Source organism: Dicentrarchus labrax, unplaced genomic scaffold (genome assembly GCF_905237075.1).
Source record: "Dicentrarchus labrax unplaced genomic scaffold, dlabrax2021, whole genome shotgun sequence".
Classification (NCBI taxonomy): domain Eukaryota; kingdom Metazoa; phylum Chordata; class Actinopteri; family Moronidae; genus Dicentrarchus; species Dicentrarchus labrax.
Window position 1 is genome coordinate 32,431,309 of NW_026136719.1, and position 25,151 is coordinate 32,456,459.

The 25,151-nt window shown below is 40.2% G+C and overlaps 1 protein-coding gene across 3 annotated transcripts in view; it reads left to right on the forward strand.

The window, feature by feature from the left end:
* The window catches only part of adamts17 (ADAM metallopeptidase with thrombospondin type 1 motif, 17), a 118,671-nt gene that overhangs the window by 90,085 nt on the left and 3,435 nt on the right, over positions 1–25,151 (forward strand). For all 3 annotated transcript variants that reach the window (XM_051379985.1, XM_051379986.1, XM_051379987.1), the window contains 7 exons: positions 714–794; positions 4,002–4,159; positions 6,678–6,837; positions 11,195–11,330; positions 13,282–13,486; positions 17,218–17,370; positions 24,473–24,650. In XM_051379985.1, coding sequence (XP_051235945.1) covers positions 714–794; positions 4,002–4,159; positions 6,678–6,837; positions 11,195–11,330; positions 13,282–13,486; positions 17,218–17,370; positions 24,473–24,650 — 1,071 coding nt within the window. The remainder of the gene's footprint in view (positions 1–713; positions 795–4,001; positions 4,160–6,677; positions 6,838–11,194; positions 11,331–13,281; positions 13,487–17,217; positions 17,371–24,472; positions 24,651–25,151) is intronic.

Here is a 25,151-nt window from a genome sequence, read left to right on the forward strand (position 1 = left end):
CCCTTTTCCATCACTTTCTGTAAGATTGGTAGAGTAATTGGTAGAAGTCAGATTGAGCTGCTTTGTCTTGAAATAATCCCCTAAAGGGGTCATGTTGTCTGTGGAAATGGGCTGGTGGCTGGTTGTGCAACAGAGATGACAGAATTAGAAAGTAAAATATCGATCAATATTGTTTTACATTGCCTAACACCAGCACTAAAATCCCCAAGGTTGACTGATGGGTAGTTAACTTTGGGGTTTTGGTGGTGCTGTCAGGTGTTCTAACAAAAAGCAATGAGAAAAACTTGCCTCGCAAACATTTAATTATTTATTACTATGTTCTGATCTAGTCGACCTTCATCAGGTATGAGAGCCCTGTATCCCCATATACCTGATGAAAGTCGGACAGTAATAAACTTTTATTTTCAGCAGTGTAAAGCAATGTAAATATATTTGATCCTATGAGGTTGTACAGATCATCTCTGATACAGACACAGAGGTCACCAGCCTGTCCCTGTCTCCATGTCTACCTCTGTATACCTCTGAATCTGTTTTCAAAAGTCAGACAAAATCTGCACACTGCCCTGATAGCTCTCAGCAAATTCAGATTTGTCTGACTTTTGCACTCAGTTCATCTTTTGATCCAGCAGCCATAAAGTTGTTTGGATGTGCGTGCCCCATACTCTGTTGGTCTCTGTATCTGTTTTCACCTCATATTTCTCTCTCTCTATCAGGCTACATCGAGGCTGTGGTTATCCCCGCGGGAGCCAGGAGGATCAAAGTTGTGGAGGACAAACCCTCACATAGCTTTCTGGGTAATGATGCATGTGTTTTACAGGGAGTCCTTGAGAATGGTCACTGCCAACTTCCAGACAAAAACACAATACTGTGATTATATGGCAGCTGCTGCCAGTGTGCTACAGTATTACTGCAGTCTACATGCAACTACTTTAGTACTACTACAATGCATTTATATGATCCCCTGTTCATGTGTATCTTATCTGGATGGGTGGATGGATGGATGGATGGATGGATTGAAGACATGGTGGCTTTTCTGGAAACACTTTGTAATTTCTCCTATTTTCAAGGATGCCTTGAATACATTGACAATTTACCATGCACATACAGAAGTATGGTTTATTTTACATCTGTTACAGCTGATATAAAATAAACACCTGATGAGCTTGATAGCGATATCATCATAAAGCAACATTATGTAAGATTTGGCATGTGTTGCCATGTCAGTGCCCCCTGTTTCAGACTGCAGTCCCACTGTGGTGAATATGGACAGCTCTATGTTTGTTATGATTTCTTTACTTACGATTTAAAAACTAGCGAGCCAAAAACTTTGCTAAGACGGCCAACCAACATCAAGCAAGTGCAACAACAGCAGATATAGCAAGCGGTTAATATTACTGAATGGTCCAACAGCAAGAAGACCAGCTCGCCGTCCGTCTGCAGCCTTTTATTTCACCAAGCTCTCCCCAACCACTAAAAGCCAGTCCCACATTTACTCTCTCCTTTTCCCTTCTTAGCTTCCTCTGTCAGTGTCCTCTTAGGTCTCTTCGCCTCTGCCATTAACTATGTCCATTGAAGCTGCTGAGCCCAGCTACATTGCTCTGGTTCCACTCTGTCAGCATTCTCCGTCCCCTGTTCTAAAAAACGTCCTCCTCCCGGCAGTCCAAAGCTCCTGTGCTACCTGTATCAACTAAGCTAACTAGCTAACAGCAGCTACATTATATGATCCAGTTTCACCAAAATAGTTGGAGACATAGTTGGTCACACTTGTCCCCACCCAGAGACAAAAGTTACAGTGCAACAGGAGTACAGAGGAACCATTCACCCCGTTACAACTCAGCATAGCTTCAAAATGATTCTGAAGCTGTTGTTTTGTGGTAGAAAAGTTAGATAAAATGTTCTGGTCCACTACATATCTGACTGGGCTGAGCTGATTCTCCTTTTCAGACCTAAATTACAAAAAGGTTTTCATACTTACTGGATAATGCACATCCTCTGTGATTACTTTTTGAAGACTATCCTGATATATCACACATACCATATGTAAGAGCTATAGTCTTTTCTCATTTCAACCCCAATTTTGGTACCAATAAGCAAATAAGATATGGGGTCTGAGGAACCTGGCTGGATTAGTTATATAAAATGTACTGATAACAGCCTTTGTAATTCTAAAGCACTCAAACCACTAATGTGTCTATGCCACATTCACATTTGAGCAGGTAAACTAATCTGTTCAGTTTTAACAGCAACGCCTTTGTAGGGCCACACTGGGACAGCAGACTGCAGGGTTAACATGGCTCCCTGGCTGTGTTCAGTTCCTGTTCTGTCTCTGATGAAACTGGAGGACGGGGATGTTTTGTAGGCAGCCACAGAGAGAGTAGTAATGGCTGTTGAATCCCACAGAGAAACAAACTCCCACAGAGAGAAAAACCTCAGCACATCAAAGAAACCCTGGAACAATACTTCCTGTCAGTGTCAGGCCTGCTGTGAGGTTGGATTTATTTATCGGACCTGTATTGTTTTGTTTTCTGGTGGTAAAATAGTGTTTGCGAGGATAGACACAGCAGCTGACTGTCTCCATTTGTCATAAATACATTGACACTACCTCTGTGTACGGAGGGTAAAGGTGCACAGAAGTACAGATTCGGTTCATCTTGGGGGACGCCATCAAATGTGCATTAGCGTTTGATGTGCTTCCATTCACATACCCTACAATGGTGGAGCTCTGTCAACACACTGTCCTTGTGTTATGTAACAGCTCTCTCTCTCTGTTGCTGTTGTACCTAACTGGGAACTTAAAGGACAGAGATATGTCTTTCAGCTGCGGTGTTTCATTTGCGCTCACCTTATTATGCCTGACAACCTTACCTTGCAATGCAGCTGGACTCGCAAGATCACAAGATAATCCTTGCCAGGCTTCAGTGACGCATTTGTGGCCAGTACAGTGGTACTAAACCAATCCTGTCCTGGCAGTTATGGGGGTGGGTTAGCAGAACTGGAGAGTATTTCTTCATTGAAAGAAGAGGAAAGAACGTTTTTCTCCGTGGAAAAAATGTTTTCATTTTGCACCCAACTGTCTTCAGTAAGAGTTTGACTACGTTATATGGTTTATTGATCTGATTGAGTGAAGTTTGCAGATGGTGATAGATGGTTCATCCAATCACCTGCCAAGTATTTCTTTAAGGTGTTTGCCCTTTTCCAAACAGTTTCCAACAACGACTTCCCAGATGATTCAGATGGCACAGTCGGGCTAATGCTAATTAGCTTAATGTGCTACGCTCAGCACAGTTTGCTAATGAACTTCAGTTACGTATTATGGCTATAGGCTACCGTGTCCCGCCATCTCCAAATGTCTGCTAGTTTTGCTGCATTCATTTGCAGTTTCAAATTTGTTATTACCCAAAGCTAAAAAAAGGTTTTAAGTACACTATTGTAACATCTGTCCCATCTACATCTACTGGTTTTAAAGTCCCAATTGAACTTGTAATTAAATAGCCCTCCTGTACAGACAGTATGGTACCATGCAGTCACTGCGCCTCATGTTAGTTAGTTCCAGCACATCCCCCTGAAACCACAAACTCTCATTTTACATTTGTGTACAAGTTATGCTACAGATGCTACTCGTTTGCATTTGTGAGCTTTTAAGGTGAGGTGTGTTTTATTTCTCCATGCTTCAAGTCTTTATGCTAAGCTAGGTTAACCATGGCCTAACTCCAACTCTGTGTCTGATAAACAGACATGAGAGTAAATTAGCGTGTTCCCTCCAATCCCCCCCAAAAAAAAAAAACTGTTCATTAACCAGACCTTAACTATAGAGGTGGCTGTGCAGATGTTAGTCTATATTTAGAACTGAATTATTATAGGATTTATTATAGGATCACTGTTGCCATACAGTAGACAATGTGAACAATGTGAAATTTTGGTTTGATAAAGTAGTAGTCACACAAAGACCCAGGGTTGGTGCATGAAAGTGTTGCTTTTGACCTCTTGTGTCTTTCTCACAGCCCTGAAAGACTCCGGTGAGAGGTCCATCAACAGCGACTGGAAGATCGAGCTTCCAGGAGAGTTTGAGCTGGCCGGGACCACGGTGCGCTATGTCAGAAGGGGACTGTGGGAGAAGATGTCTGCCAAGGGACCCACTAAGACCCCCTTACACCTCATGGTAAACATCCTCCTAGTTGAACTTTTGTCTTATCAATAACTTATCAGCTTTATAGTTGTGAACCAAGCCAAAACTGAAGCTGCATATGTCACTTTGTGCTGTGGGAGCTTTTTTTTTTCGACCCTTACCAATTTTCTGATTTTTTTTTTTTAAATCCAGAATGTTGTTCGACTCCTGTTTGTTAACATATAGTGGTAGGGCTTCTGTTTATGACGTTCAACTGAGCAATAAATGTAGGAGTTCTCAAACTTTTTCATGTCAAGGACCCCCACAATAGATGCACATTAGACCACGGACCCCGAATTTAAGAGGATATTTTATTAAGACAGAAGCATAGATCATAGTCGATCAATTATCAAACTAGAATCGCTATAAATTGCAGTCCTGTACTTTACTTGAGCATTTCCATTTTTTAAGCTACTTTATACCTCAACTATTTTCTAGAAGCCAATATTATACTTTTTACTCCGCTACATATTTTAAAGCCAATACCCATGTACTTTTATTTAAGTAAGAACTTCGAATGCAGGACTTTTACTTTAGTGTCAGAGTATTTCTACACTGTGGTACTAGCACTGATTACAATCAATTACAGTCAACACATTTTTTTGTCCTTTTTCCTTCTTCCAAAGAAATGTGATAAAAGTTCAAATATTCTATTCTTCCTTCTGCTGGGGACCCCACTGCCCTACCTGAGCTAAGTTACTCATATTTCCTATGATCTAAAATCGAGTTAAAAACCGAGCTAAAGACCAGAAAAAGGCAGAGCCAGAAACATCACCAGAGGAACCTGAAGTTAACGTACATGCTAATGCTAACTGAAGATATGCTAACTCCGAAAAATATTGTGAAAACGAAACTCTAATCCTAAATCCTTTTTCTGTTAAAATACTCCATATCTACGCTTTATGCACACAAAAGACCACACACAGTCACCCCATGCAGAGCTGGAGACAGGGCTGAACACTTGATTACACTATTGGGCATAGTTGTAAGGCAATGGTCTGGGCTGTAATGGAAGCTAATGAATCTCATGTCAGGGTTGTCCATTTGCAGAGTACACTGAGCTTACTTATTCATAAAATACTACATTGAGTGGAGTCCTAACTAAACCTCCTTCCAGTTCAAATTTAAACACAGCAAAAATACAATCATACTTAACAACAAAATGCAAACAGCAGCTTCTATACATTTTATATAATCATTTTATATCATCAAAAATAATGATAATAATCTTGCAGGTCATTTTATTGATTTTATTTGTTATCATCATGGGATGGGGATGGAGGGCTGGAAATGGACCCTGGCCCGACAGTTTGTGCGTAATAAGTCTTATTCTGTTTAGTTCCAGGATACACTCCCTTCTAGAACAATTCTTAGACAAATGGCTTTGTATTGGAAGCAGGTTAAAATAAATCTACTGCAGTTTTTGGGGGGTTCTAATGTAAAGCAGCAGGAAAGGTTCAGTTTGCACCAGCAGTAACTTCACAGGACAATAATCAGTGAGCAGTAAAATCAAGCTGCAAGTACAGACAGGAACACAGGAGTGAAACTTAACTCCAACCACAGAGATTCAGGTCGAAGCTACAAATGTTCTGAGGGCTGAACATGGAGAGAAAAAACCGAGCTTTCTCTGTAGACTCCAGCTAAAGGGACTCCGCTAAGGAGAGGGGAGGTCACAGGTCGGCACTGCTCCCAAGCAAGCAGTGCGGCTGTCCCCTGCTGAGAGGCCGTAAACACAATGGCGTCATGGCACGCCTCGAGCGGGCTGACCCTTTAAATGTCGATTTACTGTATAAGTGGATAGAGCTACTGTAACCTTGGCTAGGTTTATTTAGTACAGTAAAGTCTGCTACAACCACTGCTTGTATAAGACAACAACATCTCCACTCTGTGACTGTGGCCAGCTGTGTAGCCGTTAGCGTGACACTCAGACCACAGACACCGGAGAGTTAACCTCTCTGAGGCGCTAGCTTAGCCAACTGTACAACATAAGTACCGCACAGAAACGAGCAGAAATGTGCTTCAAGTGACTGTAAAAGCTCCAGTGGACACACATGAAGCGTCTGACAGCAGCTGCTGGTTCGCTCCATTAGCAATGAGCCGCTAGCCTAGCTAACATAGCTTAGCCAACTGTACAACATAAGTACTGAGCAGAAACCTTTACAAACGGCCGTAAATGTGCTCCAGTCGACTCTGGACAGACATGGAGAGTCTGGCAGCAGTTACTCATGGCTGGTTAGCTTAGTTAGTACCGGCCGTTGTACTCTGTGGTCAGTCTGTTGCTCTGGTTGGTGTTACCTCCTGCGTCACACACTCCAGAGCCACATGGCCATGTCCCTTATTTGATTGACTCTGCTGCATTTTTTACATTTGCTGGGAAGGAGATAGCTATTAGAATTTAGGGGTTTAGTTGCAAAGTAACTTTGTTCTACAGAAGCAGGCAAACTGCGGTGGAGGTTTGTAAGATTTAGGCCCCACTTCTTTTTCTTGAAGCCCCTCTCTGTCGTGTCCCCAGGTGCTGCTCTTCCATGACCAGAGCTACGGAATCCACTATGAGTACACAGTGTCTCTGAACACGACTCAGGACAGGAGCAGTGAGGAGCAGAAAGAACCAGAGTATCTCTACATCTGGACACACAGCAGCTGGCAGGACTGTACTGTCCAATGCGGAGGAGGTAACACACCATCAAACTATCACTCATGGTTGCACACACATATCATCACATCATACTGTACTCTCTGTGGGGAAATTAGGTTGTCTCAATAGTGAAGTCATGTTAGGTGACAGCAATGAAAATGTTTTTGAAAATGTCATCTGGTTTATTTCTCTCTGCCTCAGCCAAGGTTTCCGCCATGTGTGTTGATGCTTTATCCTTGTTTTTTTTAGAGAGATCAGACGGAGTCAGGAAACATTAGACACTGTATGTGATGTTGGGTTTTACAAATACACCTGACCTGACTTGACAGAACATGAGACAGTGCTGAGAGTCAAGAGCTCTGTATTATCCCAGAGAGGGAACTTTGGTTGGCAGCAATCGAGTAAAGCAAAGCCAAGAAATAGAAAAATGCTAACATAAATGACACTGGAGATAGAATAAATGTAACATTAAATACTATAAAAATATAACAACAGTTAAATCAAAATAAGAGCAAGAAAACCTTGTTCCTACCACAGTTCCTGCTGCCTGAGTAGCCTGATAATTATACTGCACATCATCAACATCTGATGTTTTTAAAGCCTCAGTGTAGGAAACAGAACAATGGCACTTTCTCTGTCTCCTCAAATTCACTTTTATTTTCTCAAATAGAGATTTACCTCATCTAACGATTAGTTTTGTTAATCTCAAAAGATACGGCCGTCAGAATCACCGGGTCTGGTTGTCGTTATAAAATAAGGATCCTAATAGAAGCATTGGCTTCCCTGTTGAGTCAGTTGTGTCTCTAGAGAACCCGATCAGTTTGACATTACTCTCAATGATGCGCGCTCTGGAGCTACAGAGGATCTCCAGCAGAAGATAGATCAACTCTAATCCACCATTAAAAAAAGAGATAAACTAAACTGTGGTGGGTTTAACCCCAGCTGCCTCACTACTAATCCAGAAGCACCTGACCTCGTCTCCTGGTTAAAGAGAGACACATTTTGGCTAATCTCTATAAACATAAATCAATGGATGGGAATTGAGATTCCAAATAGCCCGATCCATCCTTTATCAATGGCGATATGTTTTTCTGACAGTTGGATTGCAAAAGATTGTTTTCAGATTGTTTTCTTTGGCTAAGAAAACCTAAAGGAAAACAAATGCTTCACAAATATTCTCATTTCATCCATTTTAGACGATGACACACAGACTGTTGCTACAGTAAGCTCTCAGGCTACAACCGTTTTTCTAACCTGTTTCTACACTGTGTTCAGACTCACAGATAATACAGGTGCACCAATGCTGAAAACCTGGGTACACCTACTTTTTTCCAACACAGAAAATTGATCAGCAAGCAATAAGGAAATCAATAAAGAACTGGACCAATAAAGAATTGACAATGGCACTGGTATCAATAAAATCTTATCAATTCCATACCTACATACTGTATATCTGCATATGTATGCTAAAAAATAAGCTAAATTATTGTCTTATTCTCTGTCGTTCCACCTCTTTTGCTCTTCACACAGACTGTTAACTTCCTCTAAAATCATAGTCCCTTGGCTACAGATTCTGCAATCATAGGCAGATATCCTTTTATAAAGATTATTTTCACCGTTAGTAATTCCAATCAATATATTTCCATGTGTTTGAATCATTATTGCAACACATTACACAACAGTTGCTTCATCTAGCATCACTGCTGTACCTCAGAATCAGTATTCCAGTCAGTATGACTCCTGTGTATGAAACTGAAGAAATGTCAAGAATGTTTAAGAGGTTCAGGTGGTTTTTACACAAAACATCAAAATAGTGAAGAAATCTAATAGAACTTGGACCGTGTAACGATCATTGATGCCAGACGTTGTGGTCAGAAACCATGGATCTTCTGGGAGTTTCACTCAAAATAGCGTCTAGAGTTTACAGAGCATGATGCAATTTCTGCTGCCATGTGCAGATGGTACTGTACCAGCCACACAGAATTGCTGCCTCCAGACAGCTGCCAGACCGATATATCCATTCATTCCTGTCAGATAGGCAAGGGCCTGTCATGGACCAACAGTCAATTCTAGACAGCTGCATCTGTAGGGTCAGAATGTGGCCTAAATACTTGGATCCATCCTGCACTACGTCAATGCTTCACGCTGCTGCTCATAGCGTGAGCACACATTAGGCCCCTTAATACCAAACAAGCATAGTTTCAAAAAAGTTTAAAAAATGTGTCATGAGGCCTCAACAGCCACCAGCTGTCAGTCTAATAGAGCACCTGTGGGATGAGGTAAAGCAGGTGATTTGCAGCTTGGTGAACGTTGCAGCAGACAGATCTGCACCAACTGCATGAGGCTGTCATGTCAACATGGACCAGAAACTGCAAGGAATGTTTTCAGAAACCTGTTGAATCCATGCCACAGAGAAATCGGCCTCCAGTCAGTTCCAGGGGCAAAATGGGGTCCTAGAAAGGTCTACCTAACAGTAAGAAGGAAATTCATGTCATGTCATAGTCCAGGTAATCCTCTGAAAGCTCTTATATTTTTAGTAGTAAAATATTAAAATGGGAAAATGAAGGCTGATTTGCTGCTGTGGATAAACTGGGCAGACTGGAGCCACGTCTGGAGTCAAAGGGGGGAGGATGGCAGGGAGTCTGGAAAGACCAGTGGCTAATCCGAGCCAATGGTCAACAGCACATTAGACAGAGCAGGCTTCCCACTGTGTAACCCCCCCCCTCTCGCACACACACACACACACACACACACACACACACACACACACACACACACACACACACACACACACACAGGACAATCCTAATTGTCAGGCACCCCACTGCTGATTTCCTGAGCACATCATCTTATCCTCTTATTGCTTTGTAATATTGGTATCCAGCGCTCAAAATATTTCAAAGTACATGTGAAGAGAGCACTTTGATGTTGCAGTCCACTGCTTTTATCCAGGAGACGAGGTCAGGTGCTCCTGGATTAGCAGTCAGTGAAGCAGCTAAGGAGTAGGAGTAAGCCCACCCCTGTTCAGCTTATCTCGTTTTAATGGCGGATCAGAGTTCATCTATCTGCTTGAGATCCCATGTAGATGTTTGGTTTGACATCTAGAGCATACATCATAGTATGTAAACTGACTTTACAAGGGAACCAATGCTGAAGTTTTTCTGGTGAGGACAGTCTTTACAAGAAACACAGAAATATGCACACCAATGTTGCCCTATTTTCAATGTACACTGAATACATACCTTGTAAGCCTTTTCCAACATTTATAAAATACATTATGACTTATACCGTACAACTTAAATGAATACCCCAGGCTTTTATTTGCTTTAATCACTGAACTCAACCTGCATTTATTTGGGACAAGCCTTTAATCCTTTTGCATAAAACTTACTATTACTTTTGGCTATTGAATAACATTTCGGTTACAAATCAGTCAATATTTTGGTTTCCTTAAAATTAACTGAATATTGAACTTATATTGCCTATTCAAGCTTGAAGGAAACGGACTGTGGTCAGCTTACATCTGTTGCTTAAAATGGGTTCTAATAGTGTTTTTATAGCAAGAAAGACTCTTTAAACCTACAGCATAATCTACTTCTTCTCTGTCGCTCCTTAACAGTGAGTATTAGCATGTCCTGAAAAATGGTAAGCAGCTCAACCCAGCAGCTCTGAAAAAAATGAAGAATTTCTGGGGTTTTCTAAGCAGGGATCAGGATGCAGATTGTTTCTCAGTCTGTGTTCCTTGATGCATCTATTTTGCTGAATTACTGGGCCAAGCTTAAAGTCTCCTCGCTGTAGCTCAGTGGGTAGAGCTGGCGACCCATGTACCGAGGATGAGTCCTTGCTGCAGTGGCCCAGGGTTTGAATCCGACCTGCGACTTTTGCTGCGTGTCATCCCCTCTCTCTGCCCCCCTTTCCTGTCTGTCTTCGGCTGTCACTATCATAAAGGCAATAAAAGCCCCCCCCCCAAAAAAAAAGTCTCCACGCTGTAGTCAGTGTGGTTTTTCTTTACGGTTCTCACTGTTACTAATATAAAGTTGTTTTTCAAAGCAACCATAATGAGATCATCCTTATCAAGCCTCAGTTTTCAGAACGCTATGAATCCCAGAAGTGTGTACTCAGAGTCTCATCATAATAGACAAAGTGTGAAATATGGTTTTACCCTAAAAAAAACCCAGAGGCACTTGCAATCCCCTTCTGAAAGTTAAATACCCACAGGTGTGCTCTGTCAGCCAGTCCCACCATCCCCTACATCAGAACCTCTGCCTGATTCAGACGATGACACATTCAGTCAGTTAATTACCGTACAAACTGCTCTTTCCTGGACGTTCCAAAACCCCTCAGAACATTGGAGCACTGAGTTATTTATGGTGTGTGTGTGTGTGTGCGTGCAGGTGAGAGGAGGACGGTGGTTTCCTGTATGAGGATAGCCAATAAAACTATGGAGGTGGTCAACAGTAGCTACTGTCAACCGGAGAACCGACCACACCCCCAAGTACGACCCTGCAACTCTCACCCCTGCCAGTACCGGTGAGACACAAACCCACACACACTTTGTAGCTGCTGGTTGCTTGTAGACTTCAGTTAAGCGGCCATAAGACAGATGTGGCAATTGAAAAAAAATTGGAGAATTAGGATCATTCTCTAAAACTAGGATTAATAAATTTTTCCTTTAATCAAACCATGTTAGATTATATCTGATCACAAGTATGCATTGGAACTTATTTGATTTTTAGCTACCCTTCAGTGATTCCTTGTTCAGCAGTTTTATTTTTATCAATTTTATATAATGTTTTAAAGCACACATTCTTGCCATTTTGCTACCCATATGAGTCTATATGTATCTCTGATATCATTGTACAGGAATGGCTGTGTTTGAAGGCTTGAGGTCATTAAAGGTGTCCATCCACCAAATTAGCTCTGGATCTTGAACCGGTTCCGTTCAAGATTCTTGGAACCTTGGTGTTATCTAGCTTCCACCAGTTATAAGCGGAACCACTGTAATCACATGCGTCATCAACAGAGGGCGCTGGACAATGCACAATGACCTGTAGAATATGCCACACCCACTTCGGTTCCAGTGGAAAACCTACTTTTGAACCGTTTGGAGCATTTCGACCAAAAATAAATTGGTCCAGAACCTGAAAAGTTGGTTCCCAGCTGGAACCAAAAAATAGCAGGTTTGCACTCTGTTGATGATGCATCTGGTTACTATGGTTTCGCTCAAAACTTGGGCTGTTTCATTAGATAGCATCAAGGTTCCAACAATATTGACTAGAACCGGTTCAAGAACCAGAGCTAATTTGGTGGGAAAAACACAGTGGAATGCTTTTCCAGATTTGGGCATTATTATTTTGCAGAGTTTGCACTTTTGCAGAGGCTTATGGCATAATTGCAATATGTCTTAGGTTGTCATGCCACATGTCATTATTCTCAGAATAAGTGGTGTAATACAAAAGTTGAAAATGTTAAGCAGATATTATCCCTGCATTATGTTAGCTCTACATGTATGTAAATCATCATCCTTATACTTTTTGTTTTAAAATGTCCTCTATAAGTTTATGCTTTAAAAAGTGTCCACACAAAGCTGGTCAATTTTGTAGATGCATCTTTTTGAGCCCTCCGTACAGATTAAAACTGCAAACTGCTTTCTCCCCCAAAGCAGTGTATAAATGCCAGCAGTGTGTTTCAGTGTGTACGGGGAAAACAGCTTTTACAGAACGATGATGAAAGCTACCCAGTGAGGGTCAGTGGCTGTATGCCAGTAAAGTTAAAGGACCAGTGTGTAGTATTTTGTGCCATCTAGCTGTGAAGTGGCAGATTGCCACCATTTGAATACAGATCAGCCTTCAAAGTGTTAGAGTCAGTGTTTGGTTTGTCCGTTCTTAGTTACTTTAGAAGTATGGTGGTTTAACATGGAAGAGTCCCTCTGTAGATAACCGGCTCATTCTAAGGTAATGACAATGATTCTTATATTCAGGTGATTATACACTAATAAAAACATACCTATGAATATCATATTCCATTTATGACAACAGATCATCCTAAATGTTGCACACTGGACCTTTTAAGAACGTTCTGTCACCTCAAACCTCCTCTGTGATCACTCATTTTAAATGCCAATATAGCCGAATACACAGCACAGCTGTTGTCATTAACCCGTAATTATAAAAGAATGATTTTATCAGCCCCTGCAGTGCAGCAGCTTGGAAATGACTGCTGATCAACAGCTAGTATTTATGAGTTGTGATTAAATTACTATTTCGTTCCTTTGTAAGACAACATAATCACATAAATATGTAAATGAGAACAACCATTGTGAATTTGGCTGCATTACAACACAGTGACGGTGATCGCAGAGAGCAGGAGGAGACTGCACATAGCTGTCTAAGACTAACTAACCTAAGATTCAGACACATAGCAAATGGACTGTAGGTTTTGAACTGTCTGTAAACATTATTAACATACATGTTTTTCACAGGTGGGTGACAGGAGAGTGGGGATCCTGCTCCGTCACATGTGGTAAAGGTCTACAACAGAGGGAGGTGGTTTGTGTTTACCACCTACAGAACGGCTCACTCATCCACACCAGGGACCTGTACTGCCAAGGAGGGAAACCTCCTCCTCTGCAGGGCTGCGAGGGCCGCCTCTGCCTTACTGTGTGGGAAGCTTCAGAGTGGTCCAAAGTACGTCACACACACACTGTGCTGATGTCATGTTTGATTGCTCTGGCCCTAGATGTGAGGAGCGTTGTGTCCCAAATAGTTTCTGTTTGCACCTTGTCATACACCTTGCTCATTGAGTGGTCGAAAGACTAGAAAGGCACTATATAAGTACAGTCCATTTACCATTTTAAATTCTAAGAGCTCAAGAGGGAGGTCTCATGTGCACTATTAACCATCTCTGGTGGATCTGGAAGATAGAGCAGGGGTTGGTACCACCAAGCATGGGAATAAACTAGTGTGATGGTCTTAAATGGTTATGCTTTTGAGAAACACCTCCTCAGTTTAAGAATGTTTGCAGGATGGATTTTAGGGTCAACCTTAATTCAATTCAATTTCAATTCAATTCAATTTTATTTGTATAGCGCCAATTCATAACAGAAGTTATCTCAGGACACTTTTCAAATAGAGCAGGTCTAGACCGAACTCTTTAACATTAATTACAGAGACCCAACAGTACCACCATGAGCAAGCACTAAAGGAAAGGAAAAACTGTCTGTTAAAAGGCAGAAACCTAGGACAGATCCTTCGGCTCTAGGTTACTTAACCCAACTTAAGCTACTAAGCAGCTGTGTTTTGACTCAGGAAACATTTTATGGCTTGTTGAGGTAAAAACAAGGTTGCATATTTTAGTTAACATCACTGTCTTGTATTTAGAAATTTTCATTAGAAACATTTTTTGGAGGCTTTGGGGACCCACAGGGGTCCTTGAGGGGGTCCCCAGAAAAACTGTGAATATTTTAATTTCACTATTTTATTGACTAGAAGTTAGCCCAATGAGAGAATGTATAAAATGACACAGGTAATCTGCCAATCTACAGTATAGAGACTTTTGAATTAAAAATGGGATCCCTAATACACGTTATCAAATAGAGGTATTTTTTTTTTTTTTTTCACAAAAAAAGGTGAGTATTCCTTCTCTAGGTCTACATCTTCCTTCAAGTATTGTTAATTCCTCTTAGCTCCTTAAATGAAAATGCAGGCATGGAGGTGTTTCAGTGTGAATAGTTATTGCAATCAAGTCAAAACAAATGAAAGTAATTGTACATATATGTCAACCAGTGCCTCTGTGTGTTTTTCAGTGGGCAATGCTGACATTTAGAGAGCAGGGTGGCGGATGTATAATGTCAATAACAAAACAAAGGAAAGTCATGTATAGTTTCATTATTCCATGCACATTACTATCCAATATACATGGTTCTCTTAGCCTGTAACATGTTGTTTTTAGATGGAATTCAGGGTTTCCCGCAGGAAATGTGTTAGTCAAGGTGGTAGGCCATCAGACCGGGTTGCGTTTTTCTGTCCATTTGGCTGTGTACAATGCGAGAGAAAATCATGTGCAATCATCAAAGGTATAGCTATAAGACAACCACGTGTAAACGCAACTAGCCTTGATAAGAAAACATTACGCCTATCATAATAATTTCAGATACTTTGAGCGAACAGTGTACAAGTTATTCAAGTATTTATAGAATTTAGATAATTTAGAATAATTATCTTACCTCAATGCGACAGGCTATCCAAATGCCAGATGAACGTCTTCACCCAAATTTCTTTTCTTTTTACCCGGACAAAGAATGTTGTAGAATGTTTGGCGAACGATGATAGATAGCACGATGACAACCACCAGATGCTGCTGTTCGGATGCATCCAACGATTTGGAGGCATATCACATATTTAAAGATTATAAAAACTGATTATTATCCGATTCATGGCACGTTTTTCATAATTTTTTCAATGCGTTCTGCGGAGAAAGGAGACTGGCATTGGTCACGGTTTGGAATGAAAAGGAGAAAACTGGATAGAGTAACACAGCGGACATCGCTCATATCACTCGGCCTACTTTTTATTTTTTATTTTTTTGACGACGTAGTTAAGGCGGCAGGCGTGTGTTGTTAAGGCGGCCGCCTTAGATGCAAAGTGCTGCGGGAAACCCTGGAATTTTTATAAAACTACATTGGGTTATGCTGTAGATTTCAGAATGTGATTGGTATTTAGCCATTTCAAAGGTCATTGAAAAGGTTGGGGCTTTTTTACATCCTATGCAGTTTGGCTTTAGGAAAAAACATTCAACAGAAACAGCATGCTGCTACTTCCTTGAAGTAACTAAAACATACCTAGATCAGGGAGGAGTGGTTGGAGCAGTTTTTCTTGATTTGTGCAAGGCTTTTGACACGGTTATTCATGACATACTATTAAACAAACTGGCAAATTATGACCTTTCCATAGACACACAAAATTGGATAAAATCTTACCTGAGTGGCCAACATCAGTGTGTGCGGGTGAACAATACTCTAGGGCCGTTGCTTTTCAGCATATATATTAACGACCTCCTATCTGTGTGTAATGATGTCGAAAAAATAATGTATGCTGACGATACTGTGTTATATACTCACGGAAAAAATACAACTGAGGTTGCAATGAAATTAACTAAGGAAATGCAGAAGGTTGTTGAATAGCTAAATAACTCCTGTTTGACCTTAAACGTTGAAAAGACTGTAACCATGTTCTTTACAAATAGGAGCAAACTCAGGGATTGTCCTGAAATCTTAGTAAATGGGCAAAAAATCTAAATTGTGAATGAATTCAAATATTTAGGGGTTACCCTTGATCAAACTCTTGCTTTTAAAAATCATGTTAAAAAGCTGAGTAACACACTGCAATTTAACCTCATAAACTACAGACACATAAGAAACTCTCTTACTGTTGAAGCATCACATACATATTTAAATGCAATGATTCTCCCACATCTTTTCTATTGCATGACAAGTTGGTCTCAGGCATGTAAAACAGCCTTAAAACCACTTGAATCATTATATAAAAGTGCCCTTAAGATTCAAGACAAAAAAACACGTCAATATCATCACTGTCATATACTCACCAAATATAGCATTTTAAATCTTGAAAATCTAATAATGCACACAAATGTATGCCTACTGTTTAAAATCATTCATAATGCTACTGCTCCTCCTTTGAAAAAAATGGTTACACTCTGCTCAGAAAAAACAACAAGAGCTACCCGATCAGTTACCAGGGGAGAGTGCAGTATTCCTAAACTCAGGACTTCATTTGGTAAATCGTCTTTTTCATTTGTTGCCACAAATCAATGGAAGACACTTCCAACAGAGCTGATTACATGTGCGGATTTTAAAACATTTTCATTTCACACAAAACGTTGGATGCTGTAACAGCAAACTTGTAGGAATTTGTGTGTGTGTGTGTGTGTGTGTGTGTGTGTGTGTGTGTGTGTGTGTGTGTGTGTGTGTGTGTATTTGATGGGGGGGGGGCATATTTATCTATAAAAGTTGGCGGGAGGGGAGTAAATTGTTTTAAATTGTTTTAATGATGTGGGAATGCGTGTATTCTTAACTTTGTAATTGAAATTTTGTACAACTGTGAATTTAGTAACTGTTTTTAATTTATTGTATGTTCCATCTACCTGCCCAGGGACTACGGGTGGAAATAGCAACTTGCTAAAACCCGGTGCAATGCATCTCTCCTTGTTTTATACAGGGTTAATGTCTTATTGTGCACTGTCCCTATTCAAATAAAAGGGTACCCCCTCCCCGAAGAGACATAATGATAATATAGTTATAAAGAGTATATAGAATATAGAATAACTCATTCTGTACACAATTCTAGTTCTGTTTTTCACTCATTTCTATATATCCTTATTCTTCCATCACTTCCTCCAGTGTTCATCAGACTGTGGTCAAGGTGTTCGTGGAAGGACAGTGACGTGTACAAACCCTCAAGGTCTTTGTGATCCTCTGTCCCAGCCCACTCAGGAGGAGCCCTGTGAGGACCACTCCAAATGTTACGAGTGGAAGACTGGAGACTGGTCAAAGGTAGGACTGTCTTCAAACCCGCGGTTCACATATGGTTGAGACATAATTAAGGTTAGCAGGCTAGCATTAATCATTTCCATGAACACTTATGTAGTGACTAAAGTAACTGCTGAAATCAGAGAATACTAAAACATCACTAAAAAGTCCAACAGGTAAAGAAAGACGAACCATCAGATGATAAGACGGGTTAGAAATAAACCAACAGTTTAACCAGATAACCTAAACCAATTTATTTGGAGGTCAAACAGAAACTGAGGCGTCTGAAATGACAATTATGACCCCTCATTACACAGGAAAACTGCAGTAAGTACAGTAGGTCAAAGTTAAAACTGGCAGTGGGTCTGTAAACTGTGATAGATGTTTATGGTTATAATTTCACTGTTTGCTTTGTTTTGTGTTCCAAATAAGTTTGACTAATCTGGAGGTTGTTTCCAGACTGTCTGCTTATCTGAATGCTGGTGTTTGTTTGTTTTTAGCAATGTGAGGCTGATGAAAATAAGATCAAAGATGTAATAAAACTATTTAGTGACATCTAACATCTAACGGCTCATATTCTAAGCATGTAGGAGAAACTATGGTGGCCATGAAACTCTCCAAAAAGTCAATAGACCATATCTAGTGCCAGTGTTTGGTTTGTCCATGCTGGGCTACTGTAGAAACATGGTGGACTCTGCAGAAGAGGACCCACTCCCTCTGTAGATAAAAACAGCTCATTCTAAGGCAGTGGTTCTCAATTATTTTCTGTCATACCCCCCCTAGAGGACAGAAATTTTTTCACGCCCCCCCCTGATTTTTAATACAATTGAGAACATGATAATATTTATTTATTTATCTGTACAAACCACTGTATGAGTTGCGAGCACCCGCATTCTGCATACAATCACCTGATTATCACAATAGATTAATAAAATGAGCTGAGATAACATCTGCAACAACTAAAAACAATTTCCAAGTTCAGTTTATTAACTCAATTTGTAACATTTAAACAAGACTGCTCAGTCTGTGTGATTCTCTAAACAGAGAAAAAAGTGCAAATGATTCACTGGGATGTGCATTTTTATAGACTTAACACAGTAACATTCAAAACGTTTTTAACTGTAAACATTGGTCACTTGTCAGCTTCATCAGCTTATTCCTTTTCAAAAAGGTATATGACTTTTTAACATTGTTTTATTTTTGTTTTGCAAAATTTGCAACAATATTACTTATATTTAACGTTTGTCTGTTAGATGTTCTGTGAGTTGTTCTTGGAGGTCGTCTGAAATGTCAAATAAACGTCTCCCGATCGTGTCATTGGACAGAGGGACAGTATTCAGTGTCTCAACACTTTTCTCACCTATGATTTGACCATGTCCAATGCTGCAGCTCCTCTGGTGTGATGGTTTTTGCATAGCGAGGCGTATTACGGTGTGTGTTTTTATTTACTGATGCCGCGCTCACTAAATGACCGGCCTGTTGGCGATACTCATCGAAAACTGAACTGAAAAAAGTCCAGTGGCTTATTGACATATCTGGGGTGTAAGGTCTCCAGGTGCCGTCTGTGTGGTTTCATGCTGTCCGCTGTCAGAGTTTTTAAACATAAAACACACACAGGTCTTTCCTCATTTCCGACCGTATTCACGGTAAACCCAGGGCTATGTAGGCTTCGTCATATTTCCTGGTCTTAATAGGTTTATGCCGGTTACCGTCACTTGCTGTTCTTGCCTCTGACGCCTCCTCAGTTTTTCTTTTTACTTCTGTCAGAAACTTCTCCATCTCTCCTCCTCTGTCAGTCACCCCTGCCTGCCCATATTAATCAGTTATGTTGTCAGCATCTGGACAGTCCAGACACCTGTCACTGGCTCCTGTTGTCCACTTATGTTGGATAAGAGACATACTATACCCCACTTTATGTTACTGTGTTCAAATACAGTCTCATTCAAACTGCAGTTGTTACACCATCAGTATAAAATTATGTGATCTACGTGTACCAGTGCCTTTTAAATATCCACTGTACTCTGTACTACGCTGTTTCACTCAGATACAGCTCTGGGAAACTCACTGCGCCTTTCCAGGAAATTTTCCAGGAAAGACAGCACTTGCTCAAACAGTCATAATTTACCGGTAGGCCTGGCATTGACCTTAACTTTTATTCCTCCTTTTTTAATGATGAAGTGTCTTAGGTTCATTACGACGCACAAAAGATCACTGCAAATCCAATCCACTCCGCATCTGGTGTGAACGGCTAGATTGACAAGGACAAAATGAAAATGGAGAGTTTAACAAATTTTTCTGTTCTATTTCACATCTGGTTAACCCACTGCAAAGTGTCACACCGAGCAGCTACTAACTGTCGAGTTTCAAACTAAATATAGTTTATGTAGGTGATCTGAGTGAGGGGGTAAAATACAATAAACGTTTTCCAGGACAACACAAATTATTTCCAGGATGTTTGGTCATTTTAATTTATTCCCAGGTGTTTCCATGACTGGAAGACCTCTCTCTAAGTTTGCAGGGTTTTCAGGACACGTGGGAACCCTGTTTATTCTGTCAGTTTAACAATTCTTCTACATATTAGTTTCAGCCGGTAAAAAAAATAATAAACTAAGGGAATCATGACCTCCTCCTGACCAGCCTGTTGAAAGAGTCCCATGAAAAAACAGGGCATCACTGTTATTACCAAATGGGATAAAGTGCAAAAGTGTTGAATGAGTCAATTGCTCACATTAAACACCCAAGCGCATTTCCCAGTCTGTCAGTAGATTCAAACAACAGTCCCAAGAATAGTTCTTTGACCTTCGGGCCTCCACTGTCCGTCAGACTGCTGTGGTTTCTATTTGTGCTTCTCTCATCATCACTTCCTCGTGTCTGTGGGGAAACCGCTCAACTCATTTGAGGCTGTAATGATGCTTGGCAAATGAGTTGTTTTGAGGCAACGTGAGCTCCATTACACTGCTGCTATCACAGTATTATTAACTTTTAATGACATTTCTTGATCTGGAGAGTCATGTCTGACCAAGAGAAACTGAAGTAGCTACAGCAGCCTTGTGACTCTACACTGCCATGTAAAGCTGGAACACTTCTGTTTCAATGGATTATGAATTATGGCAATTCAACAAGTCAACTGGTGAATAGAAATAATTGGATGAAATTTTGCTGGTCAATAGTGGCCGTAATATCTAAATCCTGTCTGGTAATATTAGGGCTTGTACTAGTTTGAATTGTGCAAAATTACAAGTGAGTCAGACTATTAAAGCTCCAGTGTGTAACACTTAGTATGCTCTATTGGCAACAATGGAATATAATATTCATAGGGATGTTTTCATTCAAGTATAATAACCTGAAAATCATTGTGTTTTAAAATCTTGAAAGTGAATGTAGTTCATTGATATTCTATGAACATTCACAAATGGAAATGGGTGTTTGGTTACAGGTTAAAGCTGCTGTAGGTAATTTATGAAAATAACTATCATCATATTATCGTATTTGCCTAAAATTTCATTTCATGACATGAGACAGTCTGAAAAAGAAAATCAGGTTCCTCTGCCTCCTCCTAGTGCTCCTAATGGCATTTGCAAGAATCCACCAGGCCTGAACGAAAACAACCAATCAGAGCCAAGAAAAAGTTGATTGCTTGTTGCCAAATACAGATATTATGGGACCTGGGAATGACACTATACACCGATCAGCCATAACATTGTGAGCACCTGGGCACCCTGGTGGTCAGAATGTTCTGCTGCCCCATACCAACAAACTGTGATTCAGTTCAATTAAATTTTATTTGTATAGTGCCAATTCATAACAGAAGTTATCACTTTTCAAATGGAGCAGGTCTAGACCGAACTCCTTATAACATGATGCACTGTGTTCTGACACCTTTCTATCAGAAGCAATTTGAGCTACAGTAGCTTGTCTGTTGGATCGGACAACAAGGGGCAAGCCTTCGCTATCCACGTGCATCAATTAGCCTTGGCCCCCCATGACCCTGTCTCCGGTTCTTTTCCTTCCTTGGAGCACTTTTTATACGTACTGACCACTGCAGAGCAGGAACACCCCACAAGCGGTCGAGCTTCAGCTCATTGCACCATTAAGCAGTGTTAATGAGGAACATGGAGATGGTTCCATTTAAACACTGTCTAGCTCTGTTGCTTCTCGCTCAGTTTTTCTGTTATCATACGTTCTGTGCCAGATCAGAAGAGCTGATAATTGACTGAAGTAGCATACGTCAAACTGTTCACTGTTCACTAAAGACTGTGTCACATGTACACCAGTTTGTAGCCTTCCGTTTTGCTGAAATATGTGACAGTTGTGAAACTGAACCTATGTTTTGAGCCCCTCCACTAACCTGTCAGCTGAGAACAGGTACTGCAGATGGCACCAAACTCTACTTCACCTGTCACTGAAGCCCTCTGTTGAACTGAACTGGTAACTTCTGACCCTAGGGGTTGGGTTGTGCAAATAACTTATAAAAGTGTTTTTGTGGAAAGTAAATCTTCAGACAGTCTCTCCTGTAAGGCATTCATGATGATAGAAATAGTCCAGTGTGTAACATTTAGAAGCATCTATTGTCAGAAATCAGTCATGAAATATAATATCCATAGCTATGTTTTCATTAGTGTATAATCAGGTGAAATGCAGGTGCTCTTCTACAGACAAACACATGAACACTGTTCTCTTTTTGCACAAAACATTCAGCTAGTCAGTGCTGGCTAAAAATGTAGACGGCGGCAGATTATATCAGTTGTCACTAATTAACTTCAATGGCAGACTAAAATGAAGCTTTTGTTCTTCTCTGGTTAAACTCTGCAACCAATGTCTGTCTAACCCTAACCGCTGTGTAAAACCACTGTACAATCACTAGTGTTGTAGTAACAAAGAGTGATACTTCTCTTTAGCTGATAGTGTCAATTTCAGGAGTCAACTTTCATTCATATCAGAATTTTATTATATAATTCAACTTTTTTTTTTAACCATTATTTGGATTAAGAAGCTTATGAAAAATATAGTGTGCCAAATTTAGTATCTATGACCGTTATTTAAATGTGTTAGATACATATTTACTCAACATTTAGGTAAATAGAAGCAAAGATGAATGTTACACATTAAGAATTAGCATAGCTAACTACATTTTCACTTACAGTATTTGCAACATCCTTCAGTGTGCTTACAGAGATTAGAAAAATAGTCTTTCAAAGCAAAGATCAGTGTTTTTCATCATGGAACTGTTCTCTGTTTTAGATTTTGGTTTAAAAAGTGGCCAGATGTGGCCAGGGATTTTTGTTGAAGCTGCTTCCTATTCTGGGTTTTGCTCTGTCATCATTGCATCAATCCCTGCATTTAGAGCATACTAGCTGTAAAGAAGGTGTAAACGCAAATGTAGCTTTATGTGCTTCAATCACTGAATTCAACCGGCCTTTATTTGGGACTGGCCTGGACTCTTGCTCAGCAAAGATGGGAAATACTATCAGATTGTTTATTTAAACCAGTAGCAATATTACTTGTATAAAATTACAAATCATTCATTTGATACTTTGGTGCTCATGGTTTCCTTAAAATGAACTGAAGGATTGTATTGTGGAGAATCTCACTGATCTAATGATGTACAGCATGTCCATACTGACAGTTTAAACATTTATATTTGTGTAGGCGATCAAAGCAGCTTAGAACTCGCTGAAGCAGGCGACCTGGTGGGCTTCAAGAGGTTTTATACATCCAAAGAACTTCTATAAAATCCAGACCAGGTTAGGTAATTAAGACCTGCCTTTATGTCCAAACCTGTTGCCACACCAGTTTAGTAAAGGACATGCTTCAAATTGGAACCCTGCTTTTAATTGAAGTTTTATAGTATATTAACATATTCTTAACCATCCCCTACTGGCAATTTACTTTCTTAGCCTTATACTTTTGTACATATGCAAGTGCTTTACTGCTTTCTTCTGGTTAGATGCTTAACTGCATTTCAGTACTTGTACTCTGTGCAGTGACAAAGTTATATCTAATTTGAAACAGGTCAGTGAGACCAGGAGAAACCACACAGCTGTTTCATTTTTTATTTATTTTTAAGGATTACCAGCTGCTCCATGCACCTAATAAAAATTATTGGCTTTATGTTCCAGTTTTCTCCTGGCCTCAACCTACCACGGACTGACATCTATACAGAGTGAAAAACTGCTGCACAGGGTGCACAAGACTCATAACATGGCAGCATTAGACCCTAAGCTCCCTTTCTAAGATATTTCATCAGCAGTAACACTGCTAGAATATGTACTCCGCCTGAAGCAGCACTGGGCTGTAGAAGTATGATTTAGTTGCAACCGGTTGTAATTCCCAATCAGAATTTGTGTTTTCATATAAAGACACGTTTTCTGATCCCATTCGTGAGCTTGCAGTCTGCCAGAGAGACAATAATGGCAGCAAGCCAGTAGACCATGCAATCCTTTCCCTTGCAGGAAACGCATCAGACTGTGGGCTGCCATGTTTGTATACCATAAAACTTCAATTAGAAGCAGGTTCCCTTTATTAGCCTAGTGTGGCAACATGTTTTGACAAAAATAATATAACATCTTAAAGCCCACTGGGTCACTTGCATGAGCGAGTTCTATTTATTTATTTACCAGGGACAATGCACAATAGTCAACATTGCAGTTTACACTTTGCTAACAAGCTAATTTTCATCTTAGAAATAGAGTGCCTAGATCTCCTACACAAATATAAATGTTTAGACTTTTGTCAATATGGACACACTACACATCATTAGGTCGGTTAGATTCTTCATGATTCAATCCTTCAGTTCATTTTACAGAAACCATAGGCACCAAAATAATATTCCTACTTGTTTAAATAAACAATCTGATAGTATTTTCCATCTTTACAGTTTAGACTTTACTAAAACTCAGCTAGCCTGGCTCTGTCCAAAGTACAAAAATACAACTATTAACACCTAAGATCACTAAGTAACACATATCTCGATTGTTTAACCTGTACAAAAGCAGAAATGCAAAAATGACAATTCAGTGGTCTTCAGGGGGATTTACAGGTATAGTTGAAATGAGAACCTCCTGTGTTGACTACAACCCCAACTTCGAGTAAGAGAGTAAGAAGTGACTCCAATTGTTTTTTTCAGTGCTCGTCATCCTGCGGGAAGGGCCTGCAGTCGCGAGTGGTCCAGTGTATGCACAAAGTGACTGGTCGTCACGGCAACGACTGCCCGGTGACACTCAGACCACCGACCTACCGACCCTGTCACCATGGCACCTGCAACGAGAAAATCAATGTGAACACCATCACCTCCCCCAGGCTAGGTGAGGCACCTGTCACAACTCTGTTCTGAGGTCAGATTGAAAGGTTAAAGATGCCTTGTTCACTGGCGAGAGTACAGATCATAACTGAAAACCTCTGACCAAACACAGTGAAATAATAAGCATGTTTTCACAGCATTCATCAGCTCCAGCTCTCATGAGGCTTTCAAAGGTGTACCGTGTGTACTAACAAAACTGTTACATCATGGTTTACATTTTATTCTTTCTATGTCTAAAAGCAGTTGGCCTGAAAGAACAACTTGTACCAACAGATTTCTTCTCTCACTTTGACATTCATTTGGCAGAATGAATGAAATTTGAAATTTTCTCTAAGGCACAAACAGAATTCACAAGTGGTCAAGGTCTGAAGTTCGAGTTACTTGTTTAACTAGGAATTCTAGGAATCAATTGAATGCATTGTATTTACAACACAAGGTTGTATAGTAAAATGAAAGTTTGCAGTCCCTTCATGCTACACAGAACACCACATAATTAAAATCATAA